Raw genomic sequence first — 24,055 nt, forward strand, 5'->3', positions numbered from 1 at the left:
CCAAATACTGCAGTAAACAAAAAGGCAAATTAAAGACAAGCATCTAATAAAAAACTGGATCCCCTGAACACTTAAAACTTGCTCATTTAATGACAGACTTCCTATATTTTTAAACTGTTAGTCTTATAAAAGATTTTGCATTATAGGGGCTGGAATTTGATCTGTGGGAAAATGTATTTCAGGTTTTCAAATAAAAAGTTTGCCATTAATAAGAATTAGGATATCAAATAAGTACAAGCTTACGAATGGCCTGATTTATGGAAACCTAACTTAACACGTCTTGAGCACTTTTCAGGCTATTAAGAATAAAATATTTTGTGATATATATTACTGACTGTATGTAGAGTGATACAATGTGGGTTACTATAGAAAACTGATGTTTTTGATTTAAGAGAAAAATCAGCTTAGACAGTCCTCAGGGACAGAACCCTTGTGTAGCCCAGGAACTTCCTGTATAAATCTAAAGCCAAAACTAAATTCAAGTATTTTGACCTTCATCAAAGACTGGCATCCAGTTTGCAATTTGAAGAGGAGCATCACACTGCTGTACATCAGATTCTAGCACCTACTAAACAGTGACGACTGTCTACCATAATCTGCAAGTCTGAAGGTTTCGTATGAACAGATATGGGAGTGGCATAGTAACTTTCATACCCTTTCAAGGACATCTCAAAGTGCTCAATACCAATAAAATAGCCAATAACAGCTTCTTGAAAAAAACACAGCAATCTGAGAAAAAGTAACACGAAAATGCCTGGATTATGTGTCTTCATTAATGTCGAGTGAGGAATAATGCCAATAAATAAATCAACAGCAGCACACACCAGTAAATTAATCTCTTTTCTAGCTTTGTCACTAATGATTTATAATCACCTCCACTGCTAAGTGCCAAGTCAAGCTCACCACCAATTTGTTTCTCAAAATAATAAGGAAACACTTATATCGCGTCTGATTGTTAAAAATAATTTCTTTTGATCAAACAAATGTCTAGTTTTCTAATCAATGTATGCAGTTGCCAAATCTACTAACTTTGCTCTTTATAGCGGCTAAAACTTTTAAAGGACTTGTTAAGAGGATTCCCAAGAGAAAACTTCATGAAAAGCTAAAGTGAGCTCCATGATCTGAAGTGGATGGGAGTCAATGGGCCCAATCATGCTGATGACTAGCTGGCAGGTATGCAGAGACCCACTAGCTAGCAGCAGCATACACAACTTGTTCCAGGTCCTACACATGCACACTGTAGCAAGCGTGCTAAAATTCAAATGTGGGCACACCTGACTCTTACTCTGCCCCTGGTCTCACTATCAAATCCAAGGACATTCCACAAATTGTGGGACCTGCTAAGGAACAATGATGTCATTGCTGATAAATGCAGGTGGTGCAGCAAGCATGGATGGCTTGCTCCTCACCGAGGAACGCCAGGTTGAAGTATCTCTATGCAGCGTCTTACATCACTGGACCAATACAAGAAACTAAGGTAACCAAGAATTCTGGTCAGTCAATCCCAAAATTAGGTGGCCGGTCACTGTACCAAGAAAAGTAAATACACCACATCAGAACTAGATTTTGGTCCGGAACTTAGCTTATGGCTGGAAATGGAATGAGGAGGATGCAAAGGGATTCCAAGTTCTATCCTAATCAGATGAAAATTTCAAACTTTGTCCTTATGTCTAACATAAAAGATTTTATTTTTGGTTGAATGCAGGGGGATTGGAAGGAACATAGCTTACATTAAGACTCATAACATCACCTCAAAAAACTACAAGCCAAAATTCTTCAGACTTATCCACTTAGAATAGATTGAAAATCTGACCAGTAAACAGCTTCCAAATAGATGAAAGAACTGCATAAATTAACGAATTTTCTCTCCATGTCAAAAATATTGGCAGAAATATTGGTAAACTCTTCCATTAATTTCATTTTCCCTACTTGCCAAGCACAATTTCAGCATTTGTCAAATTAAGCAGTCGGATAACAGAATTTCACCAATTAACACAACTACTTCAGTTTCAAAAACAGTATCTGTTGACAATTGTCATATCCAAGGTTTCCAGATAATTAATCAAACAAGTAGCCCAGAATTTAGTAGTAATGATAGTAAACATGTCAATCCATGTCATTATTACATCAAAAAATTGCCAGCAATTTGAGTACACCCATGCATGGTTAAACCTGAAAATCCAGAACTTACTGATAATATTCTGAAGGATCAGGGAATTACTATTTTGCAACATTCCCCAATCAATTAAATCAGGAGAATTAGATGTATTAATTATTCTCAATTCTTAATCTCATACCAGTCTTTATTCTGCACTCTAAAAATATTTAAAATGCAAGTTAAAAATTGTCAGTTATACAGCACAGAAACGGGCCCCCTGGCCCACCATAGCCATGTTGACTTTTTGCCCATCTACACAAATCCCATTTGCCCATATTGGGACTGTATATTGGGACTATTCCTTGCCTGAAGTGTCTGTATAAATGCCTCTTAAACAGTAATTGTATTAAATTCCACCACCGCATCTGGCAGCACATTCTAGATATCAACCACAATCAATGTGAAAAAAAACCTACCCCTCAGAACCCTTTTAAAACTCCTAACTCTCCTCTTAAACCTAAGCTCTCATTTTTGATACCCCTATCATAGGAAAAAGATTTTGACTATCTGCCCTATCTATGCCTCTCAATCTTATACACTTCTATCAGGTCACCCTTCATCCTAAACTCCAGGGTAAACAAGCCCACTCTATTCAAATTGCTTCCATGATTAATGTAATTCAGGCAACATCCTGATGAATCTCCACTGCACTCTCTCTAATACAATCACATCCTTCCTATACAGTGTGACAACCAGAACTACACACAATACTCCAAGTGCAGCCTAACCAGTACCTGGTAAAGTTGCAACATAATGTTACAACTCTTATATTCTACACCCTGATCTATATCTCCTTCACCATCCCATCCAACAGTGTTGCCACTTTCAGGGAACCATGGACTCGAACACTTAGATCTGTTTATCAACATTCCTTAGTGCCTTACCATTTACTGTATACAGGCAGTTCCCAGGTTGTGTAAGAGTTCATTACTGATAACAGTCCATAGGCCAATTTTTCCTCATTAGAAACAGCCGTTTCAATAGTAACCCATATCATAATTGCCCTACATACACTTACTATAATTCTTTTATTGAATAATCCTAACACCAACCATAGTTAAATGGACTACATACTGTTTCCAGTCATTAATGAATACCATGAAATGTTATTACTAGCTTGAAAAATGCTTTAAAAATGTATGGGAGAATTTGCATAAAGTTAGATTTCCATAACTCGTGTCATTCATAGAACATTCGATGTGGTTCCAAACTAATTAACTAGTAATTAAAAGCCTACTAAACTACTTCCTTCTGCCTACACGAGTCCATATCCCTCCATTCTCTGCATATTCATGTGGCTAAGTGCCTCTTAAACACCTCTATTGTATTTGCCTCCACTACAACTCCTGGCAGTGCATTCCAGGCACCCACTGCTGTGTGTGTAAAAAAATACCCCGCACATCTCCGTTGAACTACCCCCTCACAAACCTCTATTAGGTCTCCCCTCAGCCTCTGCTGTTCCAGACTAAACAATCCAAGTAGTCCAACCTCTCTTCGTAGCACATACCCTCTAATCCAGGCAGCATCCTGGTAAACCCCTTTTGCACCCTTTCCATTGCCTCCATATCCTTCCCATAATGGGGCGACCAGAATTGAATGCAATATTCCAGATGCAACCTAACCAGAGCTTTATAAAGCTGCAACACAACTTCCTGGCTCTTGAACTTAATACCTTGATTAAAGGCAAGCATGCCATACACATTTAGTACCCTATCAACTTGTGCAGCCACTTTCAGGGAGCTATGGACATGGACCCCAAGAACCCTCTGGACATCAACACCCAAGGGTCTGGTCATTAACAGTGTACTGCCCCTTTACGTCTCCCATATGGTCTAGCGGTTAGGATTCCTGGTTTTCATCCAGGCAGCCCGGGTTCGACTCCCGGTATGGGAATTGAAACTTTGGGCAGGCACTGTAGTGCAGCAGTTAGCGTAACGCTTTACAGCACCAGCGACCCGGGTTCAATTCTGGCCACTGTATGTAAGGAGTTTATACGTTCTCCCCATGTCTGTGTGGGTTTCCTCTGGGTGCTCCGGTTTCCTCCCACATTCCAAAGACGTACGGGTTAGGAAGTTGTGGGCATGCTACGTTGGCGCCGGAAGCTTGGCGACACTTGCGGGCTGCCCCCAGAACACTACGCAAAAAGATGCATTTCATTGTGTTTCAATGTACATGTGACTAATAAAGTTATCTTATCTATGTTTGATCTCCCAAAGTCCAACACCTCACATTTGTAATCCAGGGAGCCCTTGTATATCCTATCCTTTTTGACTTCTCAAAATGCATCACATTACACCTGTCAGGATCAAGTTCCATCTGCCTGTCCGTCCAACTACCCAACTGATCTACATCCTGCTGTAGTCTTAAATGACCTTCCTCATTATCCAGACCACGACCAATTTTGGTGTCATTCACAGACTTACTAATCATACTTCCTACATTCACATCCAAGTTGTTAATATATAGCAGAAACAAAAGGACCCAGCACTAATCCCTATGGTCCAACACTAGTTACAGATTTCCAATCAGAAAAATATTCTTCTACCATTACCCTCTGCCTCTTATCACCAAGCCGATTTTGGATTATTTAGCCAGCTCACTTTGGATCCCGTGTGCCTTGGCTTCCTGAACCAGCTACACAGGACCTTGTCAAAAGCCTGACTGAAGTCCACATAAACAACATCTATTATCCTGCCTTCACCTATCTCCTGTTACCTCCTCTTAAAAACTCAATCAAATTAGTGGGATAGGATTGCTCCCTCACAAAGGCATACTGCCTATCCATAATTAATCCCTACTTTTCCAAATGCACATAAATCCTGCCTATTAGAATTGTATTTGAGGGCAGCAGGGATAAAGAACAACAGCCATCCTCCAGATTTCTGGAACCTAGACTGCGGCTAACAAAAATGCAAAAATCTCCACCCTTAATTCCCATAATGTTCTGGGACAGATCTCACTCGGCCCTGGTGATTTAGTCAGAGTCAGTAACACAACATGAAACAAGTTCTTCAGCCGAACTAGTCCATGCCGAGCATGGTGCCTACCAAGGTAGTCCCATATCGCCCTAAACCCCTCCTGTCCAAATGTATTCACTTTTGAGGGTTTTTTTAAAAAAAACTTCTTGGTTAACAGTCAAGTACTTAATGTGAATGGTTGTTCATTAGACATTGAGTACTAATGCTCTGAACAACTGATGTCAGAAAAGGGAAAGTCTTCAAGCACAGAGCTTCCCTGATCTATGTATGCCACTTTCTAACTCAGCACCAAGTGGCATTGGCTCAGATTTTGTAAATAGAGAAATATATTAACAGACTTGATACAAACACGGACTGGCAGTAATACCTGTTCAAAATGACATCAATAAATAGCTCAAACTTTACAACATCTCAATCCTCTTAAATACTCTACATGATGTGTTATCCTTTATTAACCTATATTTGTGATGAAGACTTACTTGGGCTAATTCTTTTTGTTCATTCACCAGTCTATTACAACTGGCTATCATTTGATCGAGTGCATACAATCGGTCCTCAAGCCCTTTAATTGCCTTCATGTTCTGATTATCAAGTTTCACTATGGTTTCACGACACTCTGTCAGAAATGGCTGAAGGATCTCTGGATCAAGCTGAAAGAAAAAGACAAATTTTCAATGTTTTCTCTTCCAACGTCTACTTTTTGTAGACAAATTTTTGTGCAATTATTTGTACATGATAATACCAAACATTCTTTGTACTTGTACAAATATGCTATAAAATGAGAATCAACTAGCTGTCAGAAAGAAATACAGGAAAAAAAACATGGTTTTCATATCCATGCTCATTCTATATACATAGAAATCTATTTTGGCCTCATTCAACAAATTGCTGAACCTTTTGAACTTTCAAACACTTATTTTAAATTGTTCTATTTCTTAGGAATAATGACTAAATTTATTATCGGACCTTGGATACCAATATTCAAGTCCATAGCTCCCTGAAAGTGGCCACACAAGGGTGGTAAAGGCGGCGTATGGCCTGTTAGCCTTTATTAGTCGAGGCACTGAGTTCAAGAGTCAGGAAGTTGCAGTTTTATAAAATTCTGGTTAGGCCACACCTGCATTCAATTCTGGTCACCCTATTATAGGAAGGATGTGGAGGGAATGGAGAGGATACAGAAGAGGTTTACCAGGATGATGCCTCCATTAGAGGGCATGTGCTACAAGGAGAGGTTGGACAAACAAGGGTTATTTTCTCCGGAGCAGCAGGGGCAGAGGGGAGACCAGACCTGATACAAGTTTATAAGATTATGAGGGGCATAGACTGAGTAGACAGCTGTATCTTCACCACCCCTCCACCCCAAGTTGAAATGTCTAATGGTGGAGGGCACGTATTTAAGGAGAGAGAGGAAAAGTCAAAAGAGATGTGCAGGGCAGGTTTTTTTTCCTTAAATAGAGTGGTGGGTGCCTGGAATGTGCTGCCATGAGTGGTGGTGGACGCAGATATGTTAGAGGCATTTCAGACACTCTTAGGCACATGAAAATGCAGAGAATAGTGGAATATGGACCATGTACAGGTAGAAGGGATTAGGTGTCATTAGCTTAATACTTTCGGCACAACATTGTGGGCCAAGGGACCTGTTCCTGTGCTGTACTCTATGTTCTATGTAATATTCCATAGTTGGCATACGTAGTTTTGTGAAATGCATCAGATTCAAAACAAGAGAACACTAGAGTTGGCACCTGCAACTTCAACACAGAACAGTACAGCACAATACAGGCCCTTTGGCCCACAATGTTATGCCAACATTCAAACCTCACCTACTATCTAACCCCTTCCTCCCACATATCCCTCTATTTTAAATTCCTCCATATGCTTATCTAGTAATCTCTTGAATTTGACCAACGTACCTACCTTCACCACCGCCCCAGGCAGCACATTCCATGCCCCAACCACTCCCTGGGTAAAAAAAACCTTCCTCATATCTCCCTTGAACTTCCTACCCATTATTTAAAGCCACACCCTCTTGTATTGAGCATTGGTGCCCTGGGAAAGAGGCACTGGCTGTCCACTGTCTATTCCTCTCAATATTTTGTACACTTCTATCACATCTCCTCTCATCTCATAATGAATGATAAATTTAGCTCAAAACCAAGAAACAGGAGTAGGAAGGACAAACGAATGTTAAAGTTCTAAAGAAAAACTACTCGCAAATAGATAAACGATACGACAAATGCAGTTTCAATTTATTTTCAAAACACTTCATGGGTCAGACATGTTGAAGAGGCCATATTTCACTTTGCAACTCAAATCATAACTTTAACACATGTGTGTTCATAAGATCCTGTATTACAACTCCCAAGCACAGTATTCTTTTCAATTTAATCTTGAAAACACTTACTCGGTTCATTGAATCAAAGCATTTTCTGACCAGTGATTCCACATCATTTGGTCTATCTTGCACATTAATCCAGTCCAGTAAGGAGACATTAAAGAAAGCTTGGTCAGTCATTTCTTCATTTAATTCATTTTCTGCTATGGTCCTCTGAGTGTTGCCCACGCCGTTCTCAATGTCTTTTTCTTCTTGCAGAACACTATTCTGTGCAGAATGACCAAATGACATAGAACTAGAGGGTGACTTCCTGCAAACTGCAGGTTTAACAGAACAAAGTACTGAATTGTTGGACTTCTCATCATCAGTCTCCTCTTCTACACTTTCTTTTTCTGTAGGGAACTTGAGTCTCTCCTGACACTCTCGGTAACTATGTCTGGTCAGGCATTCCAATAGTGGCATTTTAGCCATAACTGAGACAGCTGTGCCTAGGCTTAATTCATAATAAAGACAAAGCATTAGTACAATTTGAAATAGTTGAACAGATCATCACTAAACAGCTTGGAACATTTACAATATTTCCTGGTGGCAACGATTCAGCATTAAATCACAAATATTAAATAGATTCTGAAGATACGTGCCATTTTGGCTGTACATTCAAGATATGGCAGGAAAGTTTCTGCAACAGCATGTAGGACAACTTGCTGTGCTAGAACTTTGCTCTGCACCTTGAAGAACATATTAGATTCAAGCAAGCAGCAAACTGCTCTCATGATTGTTCATTTGTACAAATACCATACCTATATGCGTTTCTTTATTTTTCCTTTCAATTAAAATAATTCCAACAGTTACTTTGAACACAGATTCCAGCCATCAGCTTTGAGATTTCTTGTTTTAAGATTTCAAATTCTATTTGTATTCTTTTTTTAAACAAAAGATTTAATCACATTAGGAATACTGTCTAATAGCTGCTATACTACATAGATAAACATGCATTTTATGCAAATTATTAAAATAAAAGACTTACAACCAATGCAAAATTAGATACATTAATTACTTCAAAACTACCAGATGCAGGACATTAGATAAATACAAGTAGTACAGCAAGCCCTATAGAAACAAATGATCAGAACATCGGTTTGACAGAAAGGACCAGAAATCAGGATCACAAAACAAAATAAAAGTCAAGAAATATAAAAGGAGCAAGCCTCAAACCGAGGGTCAAAGGATGATTTCATACCATGACTGAACTGTGCTGAACAACTTGAAAAACACTTCCTTGCAGGAAATTAATGTAATAAAGACAATTTAGAAGAAATAGCAGTGCCATCTAGTGCAAAAACTAACCATTATTTTTAGAATGGATGTTTAAATCTAAATTATTATTACTCATGACCAGGCATTGCCCAGATGGATATGAGAAAGCATGGCAAACACTTGAACAAGTATGATAGGGCAATAGAAAATGCAGTTGGAAACCTTTAAATATTTCAAATTATTTAATACATTAGTTAACCTCCTAGGATAATAACACAGACAGAATGAAAGGTGGTCTTCAGGTAGGGATGGTTGGGAGAGCAAACACATAACAGAGCACAAAGATTAAATTCCAGTTCCAATCAGATGTTTTTCCTTTTCATACATGCATTATGTTCCTTGGTTCATGATTATAATGATACATTTCACATTACTCTCCTGATTAGTAACCACAATACAATTCATCCACTGGGAGGAGGATGGACATTTTAATGGAAACAATGAGCTTCATTTGCTGTTTCCCATACGAATGTGATTATAGAAATTTATAATAGAAAACTCAAGTACATGCTGATGCAAATCATAAACACAACAGCCGAGTTAAAAAAAATGTAAAACAGCATTTGGAAACATTTCATATTCTCATGATACAAGAGGGCGTTCAATCCATTGAGCCTATGCCAGTTCTCAAAGCAATCCCATCAATCCCAAACTCCCACTTGCTCCCCTGTAACTTATTCTGTCTCACATGGGCATCAATTCCACCCTTATTCCCCTATACTTGGGGTAAGTTACTGTAGCTAATTAACCTACCGGCTTTTCTTGGAATGTGGAATGAAACGAGCACCCAGGGGAAACCCAGAGTCACAGAAAGAACTTGCAAACTCCAGAGAGCACTGAGAGGTCCAGATTAAACCTGGGTCGACCTATGATGCAAAAGCACTGCCTGTAGGCTCACTGAGCCACCCCTTTTGACTGGCTGACCACCTAATTTAGATGTTGTACAATTTGTCTTAAATGCGGTCCAATCCATCTTCAAAGGGCTGTTAATGTATCCATTCTGAAAACACGAGTACAAACCACAAGTAGGTACAATCATCAGTAAGCAAAAATACACAAAAGATATTCTATTTGCAAAAAAATTGTATGGCAAGGTTTTAAGGGATAGAACAAATAATCAATAAATGTGCAAAATAAGCATTCAGTTCCTTGACTATTAGAGTCTTACAAGGTGTCTGGAATGTACTGGCAGGGGAGGTGATGGAAGCAGACATGATAGGAACATTTAAGAGGCATTTAGACAGGCACATGAACAGGCAGGGGATGGAGGAATATAAACCATGTGCAAGCAGATGGGATTAGTATAAATTGGCATCATGTTCTGCACAGGAAGAAGCTGGGAGGTCTGTTCCTGAGCAGTACCGGTCTAGGTTCACCAATCCAAATAATGCTTAAACATTAAATTGCAAATATCTTACATCTATACAGATGTCCAAACACAACACAGCTCAGGATTTGTACAACATTTCCTTGATTCTGAAGCACAACCATAATGTCTGCCTGGTAACCCGGTGAAGCTTCTAAATCAAGACTCACATCATAAAAAAACTTATGAAAGCCAATATGAAATAATTTCAACTTTGTAAGTTCAAGTTTATTGTCATAGGCATACATACACAGGGTATAAATGCCATGAAAATTAGCAATTTGCAGCAGCAGCACAGTACATTAACTTAAATTAACAGAATTATACATAACTTACATGACACAAACAAAAATAAACAATGACATTAGTGCAAGTTGAGAGAAATGTTGTCCAAGGTAATATTAGAGTTTTTCAAGTCAGTTCAAGAACCTGATGGCAGTGGTGAAGCAGCTGTTGGGAGCTGTGGGCATGCTATGCTGGCGCCAGAAGAGTGGCAACACTTGCGGGCTGCCCCCAGCACCTTCTCAGTAATGCAAAAAGATGCATTTCACTGTATGTTTTGATGTACATGTGACTAATAAATATCTTGTTGAACCTCAAGATGTTGGTCTTCTGGCTCCTGTACCTCCTGCCTGATGACAGCAATAAGGAGAGGGCATGGTCCGGATGGTGGGAGTCCTTAATGATGGTTGTCACCTTCCTGAAACATCTCTTGTAGATGTCCTCGATGGTGGGGAGAGTTTTACCCATGATAGAACTGGCTGAGTCCAGCTCTCTCTGTAGCCTCTTGCTTTCCTGTGCATTGGAATTCCCACACCAGGCTGTGATGCAACCAGTCAGAATGCTTTTCACTATACATCTGTGGAAGTTTGTTAGTCTTTGATGACATGCTGAATCTCCTTAAACACTTAAGTAGAGACACTAGCGTACCTTCTCCATGGGTGTATCTATGTGCTGGACCCAGGATAGATCCTCCAAGATGTGGACATCCAGGAATTTGAAGCTGCTCACCTTTCCACTGCAGAACCTTCAAATGAGGACTGGTGCTAGTTCACCGACTTCCCTTACCTAAAGTCACAATCAGTTCCTTGGTTTTGTTGACAATGAATGCAAGGTTGTTGTTATAACATTAATAGTTTGCATGCCATTACTTCCTACAAGGCGAAACCCAACAGCATCAGTGACAGTAATGCTTCACTCCCCAATAAGTTCAACACCTTTTATGCATGCTTTGAAAAGGAGAATAACACTACACCTGTGTAAATCCCCATAGCATCTGGCGACCCTGTGATCTGTGTTTGAGGATGACATCAGAGCATCCTTCAAGAGGGGGAACCCTCGGAAGGCATCAGGCCCTGACAGTGTACCTGCCAAGATACTGAAAATCTATGCTGACCAACTGGTCAGAGTGTTCAAGGACATCTTCAACCTCTCACTGCTGAAGCAGGTGGGGACCTCTGACTGCAAAAGGGGCATCAATCATACCGGTGCCCAAGAGCAGGGTGAGCTGCCTCAATGACCATCACCTGGTAGCACTCACATCTACTGTGATGAAGTGCTTTGAGAGGTTGGTTATGCTAGAATTAACTCCTGCCTAAGCAAAGACCTGGACCCGCTGCAATTTGCCTATTGCCAGAACAGGTCTACAGCAGATGCAATCTCACTGGCTCGCCACTCTGCTTTGGAACACCTACACAACAGCAAAACATATACTAGGTGGCTGTTATTGATTACGGCTCGGCATTTAACCCCATAATCCACTCATTACTAATCAACAAGCTCCAAAACCTGGGCCTTTGTACCGCCCCCTGCAACTGGATCCTCGACTTCTTTATCGGAAGACCAGTCAGTGCTGATCAGTAGTAACATCTCCTCCTCGCTGACAATGAATACAGGCGCATCAAGAATGTGTGCTTAGCCCACTGCTCTACTCTCTCTACATTCATTACTGTGTGGCTAGGCACAGTCCAAATGCCATCTATAAATTCACCAATGACACCACTGTTGTTGGCAGAATCTCAGATGGCGATGAGGTGGTGTACAGGAGTGAGATAGATTGGCTGGATGAGTGGTGTCGCAACAGCAACCTCGCACTCAACATCAGCAAGACCAAGGAATTGATTGTGGACTTCAGGAAGGGGAGGTTGGGAAAACATACCAATATTCATTGAGGGGGTCAGCGGTGGCAAGGGTGAGCACCTTCAAGTTCCTGGGTGTCAACATCTCAGAAGATCTGAGCTACAAGTTATAAAAATAAATAGTGCAAAAGAGGAATAACAATGCAACACATTGATGCAATCATGAAGGCGGCATGCCAGCAGCTCTCCTTCATTAGGAGTTTGAGATTTGGTATGTCACCAAAGACTCTTGCAAATTTCTACAGAGGTAAAGTGGAGAGCATTCTGACTGGTTCAATCACAGCCTGGTATGGAGGCTCCAATGCACAGGATTGAAAGAGGCTGCAAAGGGTTGTAGACTCAGCCAGCTCCATCATGGGCACAACCCTCCCCGCCATTGAGGACATCTCCAAGAGACGGTGCCTCAAGAAGACGGCATCCATCGTTAAGGACCCTCACCATCCAGGACACGCCCTCTTCATGTTACTACCATCGAGATGGTGGTACAGGAGCCTGAAGACCCACACTCAATGTTTCAGGAACAGCTTCTTTCCCTTCACCATCAGATTTCCAAACGATCCATGAACTACCTTGTTATTCCTCTCTTGCACTATTTATTTTTGTAACTTGTAGTAATTTTTAGGTCTTGCATTGTACTGCTGCTGCAACACCATTTCACAACTTATGTCAGTGATAATAAACTTGATTCTGATACCACTCAACCACCTTACCTATCTCACTCCCGTAGTCCTCCTCCTCACCATCCTTGATTCTGCCAACAACAGTGGTGTCATCAGCAAATTTGTAGATGGCATTGGAGCTATGCTTGGCCACACAGTCTACAGAGAGTAGAGCAGGGTGCTAAGCACGCAGCCCTGAGGTGAGCCTGTGTTGATGGTCAGCAAGGAGAAGATGAGGTTTCCGATCCATAATGATTGTGGAATCCTAGTGAGGAAGGCAAAAGTCCAATTGCAGAGGGAGGTACGGAGGCCCAGGTTTTGGAGTTTGACAGCAAGATTTGAGAGGGTGTCATTACTGACAACCAAGTTGCTGCAAGGGTGACAATGGCAACAGCAAAGGTACAAGCCCTTGCTGCTATGGAAAACAACAAAATGCAAAAGGTGAGAAGCCTATACTCAGGGAAAACACAAAAGGCAGGAAAAGAAAATCTCTGGCAAAAGATTAACAATGTAACAATGATCTTCACTATTTTTTCCAAATGGGTCCACTTAACAATTAACAAATGGTTTACTGTTCCTCTTTCTCATTCTCACACACCAAGCCATGCTCCAGCATCCAGTTCCTGATCCTGGCCACAAGCCGCAGACTGCCCATGCTCCTGCCCCACAGCACTCCATCCACACACTCAGCTGATTTCCACCATGCTCCATCCACACACATGGCCCCATTGTCATAAACTTCTCCAGCTCCCAAAGGTATTTGCATTCTACTGACTTTGCGGGTAGCCCACTTCAACCGTTCCATTTGCAACCCTCCTTCAGCTGGCAAGGCCTTAAGGTCTGGAATTCCCTCCCTAAACTTCTGTTTCTCTAACCTCTGTTCCCCCTTCAAAACCTAGCTCCTAGATCAAGTTCTTTGTCATCTGTCTCCACATGTCCATATGATTTTGTATCAAATTATATTTGACATCACTCCTGTGAAACACATTGAGGAATTGTTTCATTGGACATTAAAATGTCATTTCTACTGATTTACAGTTTTGCAATTCAACCAGGCTATCAAATTAATACAAAAATCTTAGCAAGCAATGCAACCAAAGGTCAAATTTCATGCTCCTTGATAATGTTCCACAATTCACTTAAAAGCCAAGTCATCTTCCCCTTAAATTTTATAACTACATTTAATTACATTGCTCCTAGCAGCATGACAAGTTAAATACATAAACCCTCATTCTCTGAATCAATGTCAATATACCCTTCTCTGCCAGACAATAACTAGCACTAAAGTTTACCATTTTCCCTCTCTCTTCCATGGGCACTTCTCAAGGCACCTCCAGCTCAGTTTATTCCTCAGCATCTAAAACTGAGGGCTTAGCAAGATAGATGCTGAAAAGCCATATCTCCCAGCTGGAGAATCTGGATCTAGGAATCATTGTGACAGGATAGGGAATCACTATTAAAAGCTGAAATACAGAGGAATATCTTCAAGCAGTTTGCAAATCTTTGGAATTCTCCATTCCATCAGGCTGCAGATTATCACTGAACAGATTTTTGGATGCAGAATTATTCAAAGGATACAGGATAGAGTGAGAAAGATGTTGAATTCAAATTTCATGCATGTTCTTACTGATCAGAAGGGCAGATGAGAGAGTTTAATATGGCCTACTCTTCCTATTACTCATGCCTTTCGTCATGCTCCAAAACAAGTGAATTTTATGTTTGCATGCCTATGTTGGTATTAACCACTATTATCTACTACCCCTCAATTTTGATTTTAGACTTCACTTCAGTCTAATTCATTCAACTGCCTTCCCTTTTTGTGTTCCTCACATGCATATTTTTGGCTTTAAGTCTCAAGCAACTGGAGGCAAGGCCAGAGGCAAAGAAAACACATTAATTTGCCTTGATAGCTGCTAAAATTATGGTATGTCCAGGAAACAAATCTTTCCAGCTGGCCTCCCATCACCAAAAGATACAAGAACAGCACTACAGATAAACTCGACTTCAGCCTCATGACCAATTGCATAAAAAGCATATAACATTTACAATAGCTGATGAATTCAGCAAAGTCACCAAATACCTAAAAATGAGGTACCAACCCAGCACAGCTGCAATACAAGACAACTTCTTCCTAGGCAATCCCTTGGGAATGACGATGACTCACTTTAACTCTGGTTTTGAGAGTCTTGAAGTGGCTAACAGGGCCAACGTGGGAATGACAGACTCTTTCAAAGATGGGGCAGGTGATAGTTGCCAGAGCGGTTCCATGGATAATTTGAGGTGGCACACCCCTCCCATCATTTACACAGGACCTCTAAGTTTTCAATGCCATCCTGAAAGCTTATTCTCCACTTTGAACAGTCTTAGGCCACAGAGTTAGTGAAGATGCTGCAATTCAAGGAAGCTTTAAGCACCTCCTTAAACCTTTACCTCTATCCACCTAGCAATATCTTCCCTTGACAGAGGTCAGAACAGAGCATCTCCTTTGGGAATCTGGTGTCAGCCATGCAAACCACATGGCCTGCCTGATGTGGTCCACTGATGACAACCAAGGTCTCAATACTTGGTATGTTGGTCTGGAAGAGGACACAGACTTCAGTCCTTCCAGTGAACTGAGGATTTTAAGGAGGGAGTGCTGGTGGTATTTTTCTAGTACCTTAAGATGCCTTTTGTAGGTAGTCGAGGTCTCAGAAGCAAATTGGAGGTTTAGCTGGTAGACCACAAATTTCTGCCAGATCCAAAGTCTTGATCTTCAAACACCCTTTTCCTCAATTAACCAAAAGCTGTGCTGGTGCATAGAGAGCCGTGGTAAATTTCAACCTCAATGTCTGCCTTTGCTGAGGCATGAGAAATGATCCACATTTTCCAGGGTCTTACTGTTAAGATTTATCATCTTACTGTAGTCTGCTGCAACAGGGCACCAGGTAGAGTTGGTTGAGGTCCCCTATCTTGCAGATGTGGATTGCAAGGTCTGTACTTTTGTATGCTGCAATGAAAGTGCCAACAACTTAGAACTCAACCATTCAGCAGCTTAACTACCGAGGTTTGAAACTTTGGTTCTAGAGTGCCACCACCACAAGTTAAACAGCTTCTTATTAGTTCTGAAGATTAGCTCTATTCCTGGAAGAGGTTTCTTGAAGCCAAGATGCAAGATTGCAACAAAAATATTGAGAAAGATGTGGGAACAAGACAACCTTTTGACTTCAGTCTTCACTGAGAATGATTTGGCTACGGACCCACTGGTTAATACAACTTGCATACCATCAAAGAGCAAGCATAAGATGGAGATGAATCTCTGAGCAGCCAACTGACAATACAGGGCTACATGCATGTTAAAGAGCAAAAACAACATGCAATAAATAGAGCTAAGCAACCTCTCAACCAACAAATCAGACTGAAGCTCTATAGTCCTGCCACCTCTGATCGTCAATGGTGTGGACAATTAAACATCCAATCCGTGGAAGCAGCTCCAAAGAATATTGCTATTCTTAACGATGGCAGACCCCAGCATATCAGAGCTAAAGGTTGAAGAGCTCACAATACGTTCAGTGAGAATGTTGAACAGATGATCCATCTTGGCTTCTTCCTCAGATCTCCACCAGCAGAGAAGCCAATATCCATCAGCAACAAACAACCTGCTGGAGAAACTCAGCAGGCCACGCAGCATCTGTGGAAGGAAAGGAATTGTCGATGTTTTGGGTGGAAACCCTGCAGCAGGGCTCTGCATTCTCCAATTTCTAGCAGATTCAATTAACTACAAGCAGCTTTGAGCAAAAGAGATAAAGACTCAGGGAAACAGACAATATCCTAGCTGTAGAACTGAAGACCCATGTTCCAGAACTAGCAACACATTTAGCCTAATTATTTTAGTACAGTTACAATATTGGAATCTACTTGACAATGGAAATTTGCACAGGCATGTTCCATTCACAAAAAGCAGGATCAATCCAATTGGGTTAGTCAATGTCTAATCAATCTACTCTCCACCAACTAAGTGATGGAAGCTGGCATTAACAGTGCTATCAAGTGGGACTCGCGCACTAATGGTCAGTTTGGTTTCTGCCAAACCACTTGGCTGCACACCTCATCATAGCCTACATTCAAACATGGACCAAAGAGCTCAATTCCAAGGAGGAAGTGACTGCCCGTGTTGTCAAGACAACATTTGACCAAGTATAGCATCAAGGCACCATGGCACAATTGAAGTCAAAATGAAAACACTCCACTGGTCGGAGTCATACCTTACATAAAAGGAAGGTAATCATAGTTGTTGGAGACCAATCAACCAAGCCCCAGGATATCACTGCAGAGTTCCTCAGGACAGTGTCCTGAACCAACTGCTTGATCAATGACATTCCCTCCATCATAAGATCAGAAGTGGGATATTCTCTGATTATTGCTCAATTCCATTTGTGACTCCTCAGCAAATGAAGCAGCACATGTCAGCATGCACCAAGATCTAGACAACATTCAGCTATGCTTTAAAAAGAGGCAAGTAACATTCACACCAATAGCCATTGCTTACAACAAAGTCGAACTACCTACCTTTACCATTCAATGACATTATCATGGAATCCCCCATCAGCAGTATCCTGCAGAGAGGGGTTTTGGGGGGGGGGGGGGGGTCACCATCAACTAGAAACTCAACTAGACCAGCCGCATAAATAGCAGGGCTACAACAGCAGATTAATGGCCGAATATCTGCTGTGAGTGACTATCCTGACATTCCAAAGGCTTTTCCACCACCTTAGAAAAGTAGAGGGCTATGGGTAAGCCTAGTAATTTCTAAGGTACGGACATGTTCGGCACAACTTTGTGGGCTGAAGGGTCTGTATGTGCTGTAGGTTTTCTATGTTTCTATCTGCAAGACACTCAGCAGCATGGCAAGAGCAACAAGGGCAGCTGGTGAATAGGAACACCACCACCTGCAGGTTCACTTTGAAGCATCACACTACCCTGATCTGGAAATATATCAGGGAGTCCAAATCCCTGAAACTCTCCACACTGTGCAAGTTCCATCATCAGAAGGTCTGCAGCAGTTCAAAGTGCTGGCTCATCAACACATTCTAAAGAGCAATTAACAAAGGGTAATAAATGCTGGCCTTGTCAGCAACTCCCAAATCCCACCAAAAGTCAATCTTAAAAAATGATAGCTTGGCACTGGATTTACAATACAAAATTTTTTATACTATAACAGCACTTGTCCTGTTTCATTTGTAGAAATTAGTGAATCCTAAGTTCAAAAATTTAGAAATTAGCAGACTGCTGCAGAATGTCAAGGGTTTGATCAAAGTGTTCCTCCAAATAGTGCAAATGCAATATTTAACTGATTCTGCACAACATAAAAAGCATATTATATACAATAATAGTCAATCCAATGACTATTCATAAACTAATTCGATGATTCTGGGATGCAGAATCAATTGCAAACTACAGTTTTTAATCTCAGCTACACTTGCAGAAATACACATGGTAAAAGTTTCACTAGTGGTTAGCTAGCAGCAAACAACTATTGGTGAACAGAAAGAGGGCTTAGTGGGGAAAAGAAGTGAAGGATTCCTACAAAACAAGTTAGGCCATGTATGCCACATTGCTTAGCTTATATCATACTCCTTGTCCAAATAATCATGTTACAGCGGCTGCTGGAAAGAAACGGTTATTGTATGTTTTTACCCAACAGAATTAATGAATTCAACAAAATATTTCACAAAAAAAGACAGTAGCACACCCACTATATGCCCAAATAAATGTTATAAATGAAGGAATTTTGCATGTAATGAACTTTAGTGCTGCCCAGCAAACAAATCTTAGCTCCAACAGTATTTATTGTGGAACTGGCAAACATTCACCCAAACCTACTTTGTGAGTTTTTGCTTAATATCTTCCACAGAATGTTCATAATTGCTGTAAGCACTTTCAAACTTTGTCAGCAGCCTTTGAAAAGAATGGGTACAGTCCTCCAAATTGGCCATAATGGCAGCCCAACCTTGATGCTGAAGGTGTTCATCGTGGACTAGTCTTTCACAGAATGAGCAGAGCTTCTTTGCAACTTCATACATCTCCTATCAAAGAAAACAAAACAAAAAGCACAAATAGCAGAAGTGAATTTATCTCTGACAATCCAATCAAACCAGAAGGTTTTCTAATGGTTTATTCCCTAAACATTTCCACTAATACACTGCCAGTGTATCACATACATATTACTGATAGTGGACAAACATTGAACAAAAAAGTGAATATTTCATAATAGAATCAATAACATGACTTATATCATTGATCTAATCTGGAACCCCATTAATTTGTATTCGTAAATGGCAAATTCAGCCTCATGCTTTTAATAATGACATTTAAAGTTTTCAGGAATACAATATACAAGTGCTTCAGATCCAATAGTTTTGAAATGCAAGAACTGTTTTGCAGACAATATATATGACCCAGTTCATCAGTCTTTGACATGTTAAGGATAAACCCTGTTCTTAAATATTACCAGAGTATATCCACCATTCACCCAAGCCCAGGAAGGCACTTATCCAATTCACATCTCAAAAGCCCAGTCCAGGAATCTAGAATGCCCTTAGTACAGAAACAAACTTTCAGCCATAATCATCTGTTTTGTGTCTTGGAGCAGGGCATGATCCATTATCTGATCACTGTCTTTATTCTTAATTGTTCACACACTTTTTACTACCTGCTTACTAACTATATATTTATAGAAGGCTTTTAGGTAGCCTTGATGTTAACTGCAATTCTATTTTCACATTCTTTGCTAATCTTATTATCCCTTTCATCTTCACTCTCAGTTTATTCTATTCACTCTGCTTCTCAAGAATTATTCACTTCAAGTGCATACTAAACCCCCTTTCCTTGTTGCGTAACATTCTCCATCTCCTTTGTCATCAGAGCTCTGACACAGTTCTCAAAACCAGACTGGGACTCCTTGGGTCAAAAGCATACTGATTAAAGCAGCTCTCCCGAACAAGTTTCGGGAATTCCAACCTTTCATGACCCTTTACTATAACCTTGTCCAAATCAGTATTGCTGTCATTAAAATCCCCTGACCTCACCACTCTACATTTCTTGCACAGAGTAATTTTCAGGTAGACCTGTTCCTTTAACTTTCAGAGCATTTGGTAGCCAAAAGAATATTCCTAGCAGTGAGTTAAGCTACGATTAGGGTGCTTTTACAAAGTAGATTAAAGACATCTTGCTCTTCAGCACTACCATGTCTTCTTTAACCAATAGCGCCAGTCCTCCATTATCTTTTTCCACACTCCTTTCTTGGATCCAATATTACTTCTCATTTCACTTTTTGAGCAATGTTTCCATTATTACAGTTATAAGACCATAAAATAAGGAGCAGAATTAGACCATTCGGCCCATTGAGTCTGCTCTGACATTCGATCATAGCTGATTTATTTTTTCCCGAAAATCCATTCTCCTGCCTTTCCTCTATAACCCTTAACCCCCTTCCCAATCAAGAACCTATCAATTTGCCTTAAATACACTTAATGACTTAGCTCTGTGGCAACAAATTCACCACCTTCTGGCAACACGCATCCTCTCCACATCCACTTCAATCTAGGACTTTCAGTATTCAATAGGTTTCAGTCAAATAACCCCCCTCCCCCCCACCTCATCCTTCTGAACTCCGAGTATAGGCCCAGAAACATCAAATTCTCCTCATATGTTAAGCCTTTCATTCCTGCAGTCATTCTTGTGAATTTCCTCTGGACCCTCTCCAGGGCCAGCACATCCTTCCTTAGATACAGAGCCCAAAATTGTTCGCAATATTCCAAATGCAGTCTGACCAATGTCTTACAAAGCCTCATCCCTGCTTTTATATTCTAATGATCTTGAAATGAACACTAACACCGCATTTGCCTTCTTTACTACAACTCAGCCTGCAGTTTAACCTTGAGGGAATCCTGAACTAGGACTCCCAAGTCCCTTTGTACCTCTGATTTCTGAATTTTCTCCCCATTTAGAAAATAAGTTTACACCTTTATTCTTCCTACAATAGTGTATAATCCCAAACTTTCCAATGCTGTATTCAATCTGCCACTTCTTTGCCCACTCTCCCAATTTGTCTAAGTTCTTCTGCAGACTCCCTGCCTATGCGACACTACCTGTTCTTCCACCTACCTTGGTATCGTCTCCAAACTTGGCCACAATGCCATCAGTTCCTTCATCCAGATCATTAATGTATAAATTATAGTTCCATGTGGCTATCTGTGCTTTCAGTTCACCAACCATACTTGCCACATTTTGCACATTTATTCATATACAGTCTACACTGGTGTCATTCTTACATTCTCACTTAGAAGACTGGTAAAAGATGACTACTATGCACTGAGGTGCTACCTGCCACTTTGTCTCCTTTGTGTGCTTTATTCTGCTCTTCAGCTGCTGCAGGTTGGTTCCCACCTTTTGCCAGTTCAGTTTAAATCCTCCCCAACCACTTGGCTTTAGGTTGAGAAGGGCAAAATTACAACTAATCTGTATGAGAGCAAGACAATTCACTTCTCTAAAATGGTCAAAGAGCACAATTATTATGCTGGGGCAGTTATGACATCACCTAGAAAAACAAGTACCAACCAGACAGAAGCACATCAAAATAAACTATGGTGATAAAACAGTAAGTGTTATTGCTATAAAACTGTATTTCAAGAATAAGTATATAGGACCACAATCACATGCTGTAGTAAAGGTTGTTGGAAAAAGGCTCTGTAAATTGGACAATAATGGAGAAAGCACAAGAATCAAAGTTGGATGAGAGAGGGTGTGCTAACATTAACTTCAAAATTAGATTATGACCATTTACAATCCAAGTAGGCATCTTAAAAGATATTAATAGTCAATAAAGTTCAATAGCTTTCAGTAACATTTATTAATCTTACCACAGCAAGTTGAGTTCTGGAGGCCACTGTGTGAAAGACAGCTGGCATCATAAGAGACTCCTCTACCTTTAATCCCATCTCGTTTTCTGCAGAGAATGTTGTCTTGGGAATTGTTGGTGCACGATCACACAGAATCATCTCTTTGTTGTATAGAAATATGGGATTTGTATCCTATGGTTTTAAAATTTAAAAATAGTGAAGTTTGAAACAAAACTAAATTCATTCAAAGCACCTTCCTAGAGAGCAGCAGTTAAGTTTGATAACTTATCAGAATACCCCACTATTCTCAAAGCACACAAATAGAACCTCAAAAGCCATCGTATATTTAATAAATGCACATCAGTTAAAGAGAAAATACAGATCACATTTCATCTGTAATATACATTCAGTCCCTGGATCCACAAAGTTTACTGTTCTAGATACTGAAATATAGTTGCAATTTAGAATGTGAAGGCCACAAGAATAGTGCCATTAGCAACCAGTATTAAAGATGGTGTAATGTATGTTTTGGAAAAGTACTTTTATTTTCAGAAATGCATTGAAGTAGTAGCGAGCTCTCAACCAGAAACCTTTAAGATTAATTTATCTATACAGATTTTAGGTCACTTACCGTTCCAGCACTGTAGCTACAAACACGCCTGTCTGCCACCATGCATTCACCTCCATTGACAACCAATACTTGATGCTGAGTTGCAATCTTATATTTAGCTTGGATAGCATGTTTAAGGTCTGCAACACTGAAGTTATAATTACCACACTTAACTACATATCTCCATTTATATTATACTACTTGAATTCAATGCAAACTATGTAATGTATTAATTTTAAATGTTCTCAATAGAAGATTAGGAAAAAACCTTAGCCTATTGCATAGTTCCAAAAATTGTAATGGAGAAGAGCCTGGCTACCCAACCCCAAAAGATTCCAAATACAATCGTCAGTCCCATCCTTGTGTTTTTCTGGATCTCAGGTACAATGGAACTACTAATGATCAGGAATATTGGTTAATACAATTAGACTAAAATGCAACTCATGCAATTTAACAGATGCTGAAAAAAGTGCATTAAAAAGTCAGATTATGATTACTCTAGCTCAGGCCTCAATGAAATTATTCTAAAACTCCATTTTAAAGAAAAAGCACCTGTGACAGAATGTACAGAAAATTGACTTAAGTAATGGCAAATATGGAAACAAGCAAAGATAAAGTGCTTCATCTAGATTAGTAGAAAATCTTCCTGGAAATGACAAATCAAGCTAGAAGCTAATTTTGAAAACATGTTCTTCTGCAAAAGGCTGTACCATCAAGTATTGTGAAAATGAATAAAGATTGGTCTCTTGAAAAGGCTTCCTTCAATATAGATGGGGTAGCTTGGGGAGGGCAAGGGTGGATTAGAGAGTTTAGTTAAGCTGCAATTCTCAATGCAAGAGAACCCACTGATTGCTCAGAGCATGAATCATAAAATACACACACACGGAAGTACAATAGCAATAAAGATTAAGGAAAGCTTTTACTATATTTCAATTTCTTTTACTCCATTTCCAAACCATTGTTAGGTGCAAATTCATGGGTGTATCTGCTGATTTATTTCTGTAGCGAAGAAGTTTTTGTTCCTTTTATTGTTTAGTAAATATATAGCCAATTAAATTCAATTCTTCTGTACATTGCTACCAAGACTGCATTAAGAAAAGCTAGATATGCTTTTTAGGTTATAAAACTACCAAAAAAGTCAGAGACAATGCAGATGGAAACCACAGTAAACATTCTGAACATTTGTACTTACGTCTGTACAGCAAGTTCTGTGTCAAATGTAAGGGTAGTTCCAGTATTTACCAAAAATACATACAACTTCATGTTGCCACCACTACTTTCATCACTTTTTTCACTTCACTCATTTATCTCCTATCAACAAAAAAAGTTCATAAATAATTGTGAAAATAGTGCATTAGGTAAAGGTAATGTACATACAAGTGGGCTGCAAGTGATTCAAATGTAGAAATATTATTCAATCTGCTGCAAAAATCAAAACTTAAATACAAGTCGCACCCATAAAATTGTTCTGCCATCTACCCAGTGATCTTTCATTCATTGGCACACTTCTGCTGCAGCTTTCGGTCTATTCAACATCCTTCACTATAACCTCTGAATTCTCTCCCATTCAGAAAACAACATTTTCCAGAATGTAGCCCCCAGCACCATACACTGTCTGCCC

The 24,055-nt window shown here is 40.0% G+C and overlaps 1 protein-coding gene and 1 non-coding gene across 6 annotated transcripts in view; one reads left to right on the top strand and one right to left on the bottom strand.

The window, feature by feature from the left end:
• rb1cc1 (RB1-inducible coiled-coil 1) overlaps nucleotides 1-24,055 on the bottom strand; it is a 132,658-nt gene that overhangs the window by 97,045 nt on the left and 11,558 nt on the right. For 4 of the 5 annotated variants that reach the window (XM_052023062.1, XM_052023061.1, XM_052023064.1 and 1 more), the window contains 6 exons: nucleotides 23,627-23,745; nucleotides 22,456-22,582; nucleotides 21,846-22,016; nucleotides 18,808-19,010; nucleotides 7,538-7,961; nucleotides 5,616-5,786 (listed from right to left, as the gene is read on the bottom strand). In XM_052023062.1, the coding sequence (XP_051879022.1) occupies nucleotides 5,616-5,786; nucleotides 7,538-7,961; nucleotides 18,808-19,010; nucleotides 21,846-22,016; nucleotides 22,456-22,582; nucleotides 23,627-23,697 (1,167 nt within the window). In that variant the 5' untranslated portion in view covers nucleotides 23,698-23,745. Of the gene's footprint in view, nucleotides 1-5,615; nucleotides 5,787-7,537; nucleotides 7,962-18,807; nucleotides 19,011-21,845; nucleotides 22,017-22,455; nucleotides 22,583-23,626; nucleotides 23,746-24,055 lie in introns of those variants that run through there. The other variant, XM_052023065.1, reaches the window with a different exon arrangement.
• trnae-uuc (transfer RNA glutamic acid (anticodon UUC)) lies at nucleotides 3,980-4,051 on the top strand. The gene has a single exon. It is a non-coding gene; the product is annotated as a tRNA-Glu (tRNA).

The sequence above is a fragment of the Pristis pectinata genome, chromosome 9 (assembly GCF_009764475.1).
Source record: "Pristis pectinata isolate sPriPec2 chromosome 9, sPriPec2.1.pri, whole genome shotgun sequence".
Taxonomy (NCBI): domain Eukaryota; kingdom Metazoa; phylum Chordata; class Chondrichthyes; order Rhinopristiformes; family Pristidae; genus Pristis; species Pristis pectinata.